General features: G+C 45.1%; 1 protein-coding gene across 1 annotated transcript; it reads left to right on the top strand.

Moving 5' to 3' along the window:
* The first annotated feature begins 308 nt into the window (after positions 1–308).
* On the top strand, positions 309–10,494 carry LOC143266824 (disks large homolog 5-like). The gene is made up of 6 exons (XM_076544624.1): positions 309–519; positions 1,568–1,727; positions 3,048–3,179; positions 5,382–5,565; positions 6,571–6,686; positions 7,817–10,494. Exons 1-6 carry the CDS (start codon positions 387–389, stop codon positions 7,974–7,976), a joined length of 885 nt encoding a protein of 294 aa, XP_076400739.1. The 5' UTR covers positions 309–386; the 3' UTR covers positions 7,977–10,494.
* The last annotated feature ends 1,258 nt before the right edge of the window (positions 10,495–11,752 follow it).

The following is an 11,752-nucleotide window of genomic DNA, read 5'->3' as shown; positions in this document are numbered from 1 at the left end:
ATCATATTGATGAACAGAGGGATACAAAAGAAGGAATGGGACATTCCTGGACAGTGTTTTGATAGTATGGCTAAGTTCACAACATGGGATGTACTATGGGGCTTCCAATGAAGCGAAGAGAATTAGGGTTAAGAAGGAGGAGGTGCTGAATGGCTTCTTCCATGTTCCAAGAGAGGCTTCTAGAAAGTGAACCTGGGCTTCTGTATCAGTTAAGGGAGAACCAGTTAGCAGGGTGGCAAAGGCTGTTCCCCATGACATCAGCAGTCCCTTCTCTGGACATTCTATTGTATCCTGGAGAGCTCATGGCATCCCGTGATGTCACCAGTGTTGTAGCGACACCAACTGCCTCAGGGCATCCTTCAGTGCCTACAGGGTAGAGCATAGACATGCTGCTGGCAAGACTGAGGGGTCTCTTTGGAAGAGAGAATGGAGAACATCCGGAGAACAGAGAGAGACGGAAGGAGGCTGGCCTTGAGTCTCAGAGGAAAACAACCAAAAAGGGTTTCTGGGGAAGGCACAGTGAGTGCTGGGCAGGAGATGGGGACTTCCTGGAGGAGGTGGGCTAGACCTGGGCCCTCCAGTAATGGGGCAGGGGAGCTGGTACCTCTGAGAAGCAAATGGACTTCCATGTTTCTGATATTTCCTAAAAGTCCAGGGTCCTGAATATTAGTGTGTTCCTCCTCTAAGCCAGGATCTGGCAAGGTCAAGGCTGTTATGCTGGGCATGCTTATCTTTTACCTTTCCTGAGTCTTGGGGGTGTAATGTGGGGACAGAAGGAGACAAGCAGGAGGCAGAGGGACTAATGTGTCCCCAGCTGAGGCCAGGCATCACTGCACTTCAGCTTCGGTAGTTTCCTTTAGATGCAGTGGCTGTCGACACTAGTCACATGGAGAGACAAGTGCTTCTGGCCAAGACACCATGTCCTCAGGCTGTCCAGCAGACTCCTCTGACCACCTATCCTTGACAGTGGTCCCTTAGGGTCCTGAATCATCAGTTGAGGATGGCAAGTAGATCTCTAGTGTAGTCAAACAACTGTAGAGATGTGGGACCATGACAGAGATTGACTCCTTTGTACAAGCTCTGAATTATCTGGGCTGGTAGTGGGTTGACTTGGTGAGTCTGTTAAGCATGTTGTGTCTCTGCATGACATTTCAATCCCAGCCATGGGCCTGGAGTGACCAGGCAGGAGATCTGGACTGTCCACAGCACCTGAGTGCTTGTGCAGTGTTATTTTTCTCCTGGCTTCTGAAAGCACAGGCAGACTTCAGGGCTCTGGGTCCATGCATGTTGCATCCTGTGCTGCTATGAATTTGCCTGAAGAAGCCATCTCTGTGTTCCCTGAAGCATGTGTAGGGAGACAGAGGAAACCCCTGGCTGCTTACATAGCCACATCTCTACACAATGATGGGAAAGCTGAGATCCACAGAGAGTACATCTTAACCTATCCTCAAATATTTGGGTTGTCACTTGGTTGCAGACGTGATCTTTCTGTTTAGGCCTCTTGGTTGTCTGTCCATCCTCTATGCCTTGTCACTATGCAAGTTCACTTCTGTTCATCTACCCTCAGAGGCTGCTATGGAGCCCTCATCCCACCCAACCCTCCTCACCAAGAAAGGGATGAGGAAGGAGATGCAGAGGCTGAACATGGAGCTGCAGATGATGACAAAGGAGAGAAATCAACTGCGTGATCAACTGTTCTTCATCAGGAAAGGACCTGCGAACAATAGGTATCTCTTGTTTCAACCTTCCTGGTGTCAATTTTGCATCTGCAAAGTCACCTTCATCTTCATTTTAACATCTTGGATTCTAGGAGCTTGAACCCTCAGGGTTTCCCTGTGCCCAACTTCATGTCCCTAAATGCCTCTCAATGGAGAGGCAGAACTTGAAACCTGGGCGGGAGGGAGATGGGGATTCTAACTATTCTGCTTCCTCCAGTGAAAACCCAACCTGGAGTCTGAGTCACATAACTCAGGGACTGGTGCAGTATTGTTTGATTTCCCAGCATGCACTTGAAAAGACCATGACATGGCTTGTGTGAGATTCTAGCTGCTGTGAGTTTGTGTGAGGCTTTGAACTTGCCTGGTAGGTAATTGTGTGCTGGAAGATCCTGGTATCAGGTTGTCAGACCTGATCCTACTTGATTTATTTCAATGAGTGACTGATAGTCCTGGAGCTCGTCACTGTTTTTCTATTTCTTGTGAATTATACTCTTAGACAATATTGCTCCACGTATTTCTTCAGTATCCCATGTGTGCTCTCCTCTCCTTTACTCTTTCTTGCATTCTCTGCCTCTCTCTCTCTCTCTCTCTCTCTCTCTCTCTCTCTCTCTCTCTCTCCTGCATGCAGGGAGCATGTGTGCTGGCGTGTGTGTGTGTGTGTGTGTGTGTGTGTGTGTGTGTCTGTCTGTCTGTCTGTCTGTCTCTGTCTGTGTCTGTGTGTTTACAAGCATTTGCAAGTTTGTGTGTCCCTCCAGACTTTGGGAGCCAGGCGTCTATGGTGGGTCTGATGATTTGCCTGTTTCACACTTCCAGGTGATGCCAGTGCTGATATGAGATCTGTGATCCTCACTTTAAGCAGCTCTGCTCTTGTCCTATTTGTTAACCTTGATGCCAAATAGGAATCCCTTGGGGAGATTTTATAGCTGTCCTGATGTTGGGTCTCATCTCCAGAATTATGTGCTCTATCCATTTGTGTGGTAGTAATGAGCCAGGATCAAGAACCCTTGTCCTGAAACAAGAGAAACATCATTGCAGGTTTCTTGTGGGACAAGACCTGTAGCATAGACTCCTGGGAACAGAGAGCTAGATGCCTCTCCAGGCCTACTGATTGGACTCATGCCGCAAGGACACCCTCCATCTGAACACCCAGTCTCTGTTGGCCTGGGCCAGGATTACAAGTTAATTAAGCACCAGGAAGTTTCAAGTACATTGTAACCAGAATGAGACCTCCTCTGTGTTATAGTAGATCAGGACAACAGCTTGTGTTCACATGATCCTTGAGGCCTATATTCATAAAGTTCTTTGTTCCTGGTGCTTACCCTGCCACAGGCCAAATACTTGGTATGAAGATCTGAGGATGGAGCATGAGGAGGTCATGACTGACCTACAGAGATTGCAGAATGAGAACACCGAGGCTTCAGAGAAGGTGGATGAGCTTGCCAATCTGACGGTCTTGTATCGGTAAGTGCCTGTTGGCATGGACCCCAATAGTTGATGAGTGGCCATCTCTGTCTTTCTTTTATTATTATTATCATTATTTTTTTAATTTTATAATTTAATTTAATTTTACATATCAGCCACAGATTCCCATGTCATCCCTCCTCTCACGATCCCACAATCCTCCCCTGTCCCCCAATGCATAACCCATTCCCATCTCCTCGAAGGCAAGGATTCCCCTGGGGATTCAGCTCAGTCTGGTAGATTCAGTTGAGGCAGGTCCAGTACACTTGTCCCTTCACCCAGGCTGAGCAAAGTATCCCAGCATAGGTCCCAGGCTCCAAAAAGTCAGCTCATGCACTAAGGACAGGTCCAGGTCCCACTGCCTAGGGGCCTCCCAAACAGTTCTAGCTAATAGACTGTTTCACTTATCCAGAGGGCCTGATCCATTGGGGTCTCCTCAGCTATTGGTTCATAGTTCATGTGTTTCCACTAGTTTGGCTATTTGTCCCTCTGCTTTTTCCAGTCATGGTCTCATCATCTCCTGCTCATATAATCTCTCCTCTTTCTCACTGGTTGGACTCCCGAAGCTCCACCTGGGGCCAGGCCATGGATCTCTGTGTCCTTTTCCATCAGTAATTGGATGAGAGTTCTACCATGACAGTTAGGGTGTTTGGCCAACCGATCAGTTTGGGCTTTCTCTCGACCATTGCCAGTAGTCTATTGTGGAGGTATCTTTGTGGATTTCTGAGGACCTTTGTAGCACTTTTCTTCTTCCTGTTCCCATGGGGTCTTCATTTATAATTTATCTCTCTTTCCTTGTTCTCCCTTCTGTTCCTGATCCAGCTGGGATCTCCCACTCCTCTAAGCTCTCTTTCCCCTAACCCTTGTTCTTCATTACCCTCCCTCACATCCAATTTGCTCATGTAGATCTCATCCATTTTTCTGTTGTTGGGTGATCCCTGTGTCTTTCTTAGGGTCCTGTTTACTAAGTAGCCTCCCTAGAGTTGTGAGTAGCAGTCTAGTCATCCTTCGTTTTACATCTACTATCCACCTATGAGTGAGGACATACCATGTTTGTTTTTCTGAGTCTGGGTTACCTCACTCAGGATGATTTTTTTCTTGATCCATTTATTTGCCTACAAACCTCCTGATGTCATTGTTTTTCACTGCTGAGTAGTACTCCATTGTGTATATGTATACACATTTTCTTTATCCATTCTTCAATTGAAGGGCATCTAGGTTGTTTCCAGGTTCAGGCTATTACAAACAATGCTGCTATGAACAGAGCTGAGCATATGCCCTTGTGGTATGATTGAGCATTCCTTGGGAATATGCCCAAGGGTGGTATAGCTAGGTCTTGAGGGAGATTGATTCTCAAATTTCCAGGAAAGCACCATATTGATTTCCAAAGTGGCTCATCTCTACCTTCCTTTGTCTCTAGACTGGAGAGTCCACAGCTCTGGTTCTGTCCTTTTTGCACCTTAGCAAGCATCTCTTTGACTTGTGTCACTTGCACTTAGTTTGCTAAGGATGAAAGAGACTATCCACTCCTCCCACCATTGTTTTGGAGCCTCAGGAGCCTCTAGGTAGAAGAGCAAACTGTGCTGTGGTGGTGCCATTCCAGTTCTCTGGAGGCAGAGTAGGCAGATCTCTGTGATCTCAAGGCCAGTCTGGTCTACAGAGAGTTCTAGGGCAGATAGGACTGTTAAGCAGAGAAACCCTGTTTCAAAAACCAAACAAACAAAAGAAAGAAAGAGAGGAAGGAAGAAAGAAGAAAGGAAAAGGAAAGTAAAAAGAAAGAAAAGACAAGTGATTTGCACTATGAGGGGAATGTCAGGCAGTCCTGGGCATCTGGGAGCTCAGGCCTAGGCTTTATAGATCTGGTTTCTGTGGAAACAGTAGATAGAATAAACTCCCCTTGGGTCTCCTGTCCTCTCTCAGAGGGTATTTGTCCACTACTTGCTGATGTTCAGGACAGTTAAGGGACTCCTCTTTCCTTTGAAAGGACATAGATCCCTATTAGTGTTGGGGTTTTCTGAAGTATTTCGATTTTTTTAATTAGCTGCTCTCTTATTTGGCCTTTTGAGTGTAGCTGTCATGGCTATTTTGGGCTCTTGGCTACGTCTTCTTGAGAACCTGGGGCTATTTGTCGTGAAGGTTCGTGGAGGCAGGGGAGGCAGAAGGAGACTGGCAGGGCCTTACTCTACAGAGGGTCTTTTCCAGTGGTCTGCACAGCCAGGTCCTCATGGAACATACTCAGCTTAAGGAGCAGGTAGCCATGCTGAGGCAGGAGAACCAGAATCGTACAGAGGATTGGGTCCTGCTGAAGATCCACTTGGAGGCATTGAAATTGATCAGTGAGGACCAAGAGGAAGAGCCCAGTTACCTCCAGACCCAGCAACAACAGGTAGGGGCAGGTAGGTGGGTTAGTCTAAAGTCTGGCACCATTTGCCCATTGGAGTGTCTGTCTGCCCATCCACCCACCTGTGCTTTCACCCATCACCTTACTCATCCATGCTCCCATCCAGCCACCCACCTCATGCCATCTGAGGTGTTCACTTCAGTGTCCATGCACAAGTACTTCTGGGAAGTTAGCCTCTTCTGAGAAACTAAATTATTGGCAAACCATGCCTGCTGCTGTGCTTGAAACTGTGGTCCAATGAGGGAAATGAGTCAATAACATATCAAACCCACATGTCATTACTATAGGTAGGATGTATGCACAGAGCTTGGAATGAGTGAATTGTGGGTCCTGAGGCTCATGTGATTGGCAGGGGTAATGTGAGATTACAGAGGGGAAGCAGCTTACAAGGAGGAGTATCCCATGTAAATGCCAAAGGAGTTCTACTCATAGTCATAGATTTGGGTGGCATGTGGCCTTCTCCTTTCTTCATGAATCCCCATGTGTTCTCTTCCCTTTGACCGACTTTTGGTTCACACTGACATAAGCCAAAGTAGCAGCTCATGAGCCCTGTTTTCTGTGAGTGCTCCTTGAGAGCTCTACCATTGCGGAGAATAAAATCTGGATTTGATTGACTGGACAAATGAGGGCTTTTGACAAGCTGAATGCCGGGGTGGACGCTTTGCTGCTTCTGAAGTAAATTCTCTAGCCATCTCAATAGAGTCTGATCAAACAGAGCTCACTCCCCACAGCAGTATTAATCCTCAAGGAATGACGGCAGAGTTGTGAGACTCTTCTGAAAGTGCTGGTGTGCTTCGCCTACTCATATGTTCATCTTGCATGATGTTGTATTCTGCTCACTTCTTTTTCTGTGAGTGTAGTTTAAGATCTTTTGGCTTGCCTCACCTACCAGTATGCAATTTTGAGTTTTTGTATGTGCTTCATGTGTATGACACTTTGTGCATGTCTGTATACAACTCTCCACTAAGAACACAATGTTCTAATGAACAGGCATTTGAAAGATTAGAGGGAAGCCTACAGGTCCTGATGAAACAGAAGGAGATGATCACCCAGGAAAAGGACTTGGCAGAAAAGCTGCAGCATCACTTTGAGGTCTCCAAAATGAGGTAGGAACCCAGGCTGGGGGAGCAGGTGGAGCCAAGTGGGTACATTGTACCTGGGATCACTGTCATTTATGGGCTCCTGCTCAAATGCATGGCTCCCAGCTACAAGCAGGGCAAGAACACTTCAGAGTATTTTTCAGGTTGAGTTAACAAACAATTCTGTCCAGGAATCAATATGTTTAATACTCAGTGTGTCTGAGTAATTGTGTCCTTTCTCCCTTCTGAGTACTCTAGTATGGCCTGAGCAGGCTTTCCTTATACTCACAGAGATCTGCCTGCTTCTGCCTCCACGTGATGGAATTCAAATTTGTGCATTACCAGGCCTTGCTAAAATTTCATTTTCACTTAGGAACATCACCTGTAAAGAAGAGATTCCTACCTTTGAATACTGCTCTGTGCAGCATTTTCCCATTTCCTGGGACAAGTGTTCTCTGGATTGAATAGGTTAAGGACTTTTCAGAATGAACCCAGGCAAATGCCTTAGCTGCAGGGAAGATCAGAACTTTTTCAGGAGTGTTCTGTTACAGACTGTGAAAAGAGTCAGGATGCAGATTTGTAGCTCTGGTTAAGGAAATCACAAGTTTCTTTTTGATCCCAGAGTCCATCAAGGCCAGTGTTCTCAGGTACACATCTCAGGAAATGCTGTCCTAGGATTACTGACTGATTCTGTCTTGCATGTTGGTCATGTTCATGGTTCCTCCTGGGCACGATCCTCAGCTATCATCATGACCTTGTTTGATTGTCCTGAATGCAAGACTGCAATATTGCTAGCAATAAAATGATGTGGTTTATCAGTAATTCATCATGAATATTGAGTATCACTCCTGTGCTGTTGACTATGTTATTAATAAGTTGTTACTTTTACAAAATGATGTCCCTAAACAGTAAGAGAAAGACCCTTTCTTTCTAGTAGAACAGAGAACAAATACTTCTCAGTCAAATTCTGACAGGTGTTTAGGGCTGAGGAAAGTTCTAGGCCTAACTACTCTTGTGACTCTCACACAAACAATGACTTCAGTCAAAAGATCCATGTTGAGCATCCAGCACAGTTGAGGTGGTGGGATGCAGCTGTTTAACATCTGACAATGGCAGGTCCCCAGCAGGATTGTGTCCTAACTGCCTTTTCCTCCTAGGTCAGAGAAACTGACACATGAGCTGGAACAGGCCACAGCCCAGGATGAAAGCCTGCTTCAGAAGGAGCTGTTAAACCAGGAGCCACCTGCTGAGCCCAATCTCTGGGAAATTCTGGATTATGATGCACTTTCTCCCTATTATTTTATTTCCTATGTGTGAATAGGCCTTAGTTATGCCTAGCCATTAACCCAGGATGGCTGCTTCTGGGCCTTGACTCCATTTCCTTAATGACAACACTCCTTGAGAAACTGAGGAAGCCAAAGGAAGGCAGACATCTTGAAATATGGCATCATTCACCCTAGGATCAAGGCCTCCTCAGAAAAGAACCCCATCATAGCTCTGAACTTACCATGAAGCAAAAACCATCTGACCTCCAGGTCACCTAGACCCAATCTAATCCATGTGTCTGTTGGCTAAGTACTCCTGAAGAAAAGAAAGCATCAAAAATAAGGCAGAAATCTGACAAAATAATTACTCATGACCCTGACATCCACCAGCAATTGGCCCCAATGAGGAATAAAACATCATGGAGGGAGGAGATGTTGGAATATAAAACTTACTATATCAGTTTATGGTCAAGGACTTTCACAAGCTGACTGAGTCCTCAGCACTCCATTTGTGCCAGGAATTCATTTTGGAAGACTTTATTGATATCATGCTGTTATTCACACAAACCACACCCAAAAGCATAGGATTCTCTCTCCAGTGCAGTGCTGAATCAGACCAACTCCATGACATGCAGAAGCACTGCTGAAGACAGTCCCCACAGATGTGACAACAGTCCCTCTTTCCATGTAGGAGTTATTTCATCTTCCATTAGGAGGACCAATGGGGATTCTCAGTTTCACATCTGGATTGAAGGGATCAGACCTGAAAAGGATCAATAGAAAGTGTCAGAGTCACCTTGGACCTTTGTAGACATTCAATGATCCTTATGGAGTTGTGGGTCTTGAATAATCACACAGGCAAATGTTGACTGAAACAATTTCATAGTGGCCAACACATTGCAGGTTCATCCTGCTGCAGAACTTCTTCACAGATCAGGTAGCCAAGTCTGAGTATATTATGCCAGCAGAGGGCGGTAATTCATCAGAAAACCTCCCTTAGTGTCTCAAAGCGTGCTGTATGAGTAAGCCAAGGGCTTACCAGTGATAGGACCTAGCAGTCATTTGGTTGAGAAAGCTCAGATAATGTTCTGATGCTCAAGTGCTGTGTCAGGTGTTTATGGATCACATGAACATCAGCTGAATGGCATGTGTATAGAATGTGCCATTCCAAAGACGGAATGGCACCCTATATCCAGTGCAGGGAGGTGGATTTCCAGCCCCAGCTTTAGGATGAGTTCTTGCTGAGTATAAAGGAAAGGTGTAAGGGAATCACCTGTGCATCATGTGATAGTAGACCAACTAGACAGTACAGCATCATGATCTGCAGGGAGCATGGCCTGAGTGTGCCGCCAGTGTTGTGCCTGCAGCTGATGAGATCCAGACATGACCCCAGATGACCTACATATATCACAACCCTATCTATCATAAGCCTGAGTTTTGGGACAATTCTCACTTTCTGAATATTGGATGAAGTCAGATCCTCAGGACTTACAATTTATTCACCATGCGGCCATGAATCCCAACAGAGAGAATCATATTGTATTAATGGGCTTATCTTAAGCATAAAGGTGACTGGAAAAGTTCTATTTTGGGGAAGAGGAGGTGTGCAAGCAAGCATGTTTCATAAAGAGAGGACCTGATGCTATATTTGAAGGTGTATGCTTCTAATACATGGAACAGGAGTTAGTATAAAGCAAAATGTAGAGACTTGTGAATGGACAAAGCTTTAAGTGCATGAGGATCAGCATGCAGTTCAGAGCTGAGGAAGGAAAACTATATCCAGACATGCATGACTATGTGCAGGATGCCTAAAAATAAAAAATGAAAAAGCTGTAGGGTTCGGGAACAACCACCAGGGTGACTCAGAAACTGGATGGTGCAAATGGATTGGTGTACATTAGGAAGTTGAACTTTCAGAAGGTTTATCTTTTTGGGATGGAAAGATTGCAGCTGAGGAAAAGCCTTGGCCCAGGCAGACCTTATGGTGTGTTTGCACATGGAGGTTTTTGGGATTCCACTCTTGCTAAGGATGAATAGGAGAGGGCTTTGAAGAAATGCTGAAGCATAGCCAGAGCTACTGGGCATCCACTAGGAGTCCGGGTGTACAAATCAGTGCTCGTCCTGATGGACCATCAAGAATACTTTAGTGAAGATGACTCAAGTGAATTCAACAGTGTTTGAGCCAGAGCTTGTAACGTTTTTATCCTTGAACTTGGTGAAAACTGACTTATAAAGCCCCAAAGAGGCATGGCTATGCTCATCTTGAAAAGGCTGTTGCAATCGTTGACTCCCTTGCTACCTACCATCTGTCCAAGGCCAGTCACAGGCTCCAGGTCTGTGCTGCTCAGTCTGCAGTGAGAGAATTATGCATAGATTAATTTTGTGTTTGATTTTTGGTTTAGGTTCTGTATCTTAATTTTTTTGGTTATCGATTTGTTATTTTGTTGTTATTTGTTCTTGTTATTGATTTTCAATAGTTGCTAAGGCTACCGTTTTTTATTACCCATTTGAAGCCCCCTTTAAAAATATATTCTTTATGACTGAAATAAAAAGTAATTTCAAACTCTTCACACGTCGACCAGTTTGTTTTTTCGTGTGGGCTGTCACACTCCTGTAACCCTAGTTCTCACTCTTAGAGATGGATCTCTGCAATTTCCAGGCAGCCTTCTCTACATAATCTCCTCCTACTCTCCAGGGTGACACAGGGAAATGGTGTCTTGGGTGTGGATTGCCATGTTTATTTCCTGGATACACACTTTATGGTGAACTCAGTATCCATACTATATCCATGCTGTCATGCATTTAGCTATCCCTAAAATATGGTACTCTATAGACACACTTTCATGAATTGGTCATAAGGACTGAACTATTGAGAAATGCACCTTTACTGCTCTATAGACTCTCAGGAAATAAAACCATTCATTAAGAGAGTCTAAAAAAAAATCAGGAAACCCAGAGCTATCTGCCTCTGTTTATTTTTGCAATGCATCGTCATTAATAACCACACAACAGAGATAAGGACCTTCCAAGTCACTTTGGGAAATACCTTTTTGTAGATGCTGTTGGCCTTGACCATGCATTGGTGTACTTTTTTTCTTTTTAGATTTATTTATTTTTACTTTATGTGAATGGGTATTTTTCCTATTGTATATCTGTGCTAGACATGACTGCAGTTCCGGAAGAGGACAGAAGAGGGAAACAGATCCCATTATAACTGGTTGTTGTACTCACGTGGGAGAGCACCAAATGCTCTTATGCTTTCAGCTCTTTCTCCAGCTCCTGAAGTTGGCTTTTGACCTTGCAGCCCTATGTGCTGTATGGGTTGAACTGGATCACCTCCGATCAAAGAAAGAAGTCTCTGGGGACATGTAGGGACGAGTACATGAGGTAGGCATGCTAATTTTCTGAAGCAGCCTGGCACCAATGCAGGGCTCTGGTGTACCCACTGATCTCTGTGGGTTCAGGATCATGCTCCAGTGTTACTTATAGTCAGGGTTGGAGAAGATCTATCACCTCTCATCTAGGATGACAAAGTAGAATTGACAAATCTGAAGAAATGCAGAGTTATGATGACCATACTTGGGCCTGGGTTCCTGGTAAGGAATCCTTGATAGCAAGAAAAACTCCAGCTCAGCAGTGTTGGGAGGAAGCTCCAGAGCAGGCACAGCACATGAAGGCTGCAGCAGAGGACACAAGCTTCTGGTGGAAAGCATGCCCATGCAAGCTTGGGAGGGGAGAGGGACAGTTGAAGTTGTCCTAGGCCATGGCAGATCTCAGAGTATGTTAAGGAAAGCTTTCTTCCAGGTGACTGTTTTATAATTATAGCTC

The sequence above is a fragment of the Peromyscus maniculatus genome, chromosome 9 (genome assembly GCF_049852395.1).
Source record: "Peromyscus maniculatus bairdii isolate BWxNUB_F1_BW_parent chromosome 9, HU_Pman_BW_mat_3.1, whole genome shotgun sequence".
Lineage (NCBI taxonomy): Eukaryota > Metazoa > Chordata > Mammalia > Rodentia > Cricetidae > Peromyscus > Peromyscus maniculatus.
This window is presented reverse-complemented; position numbering and strand designations above follow the sequence as displayed.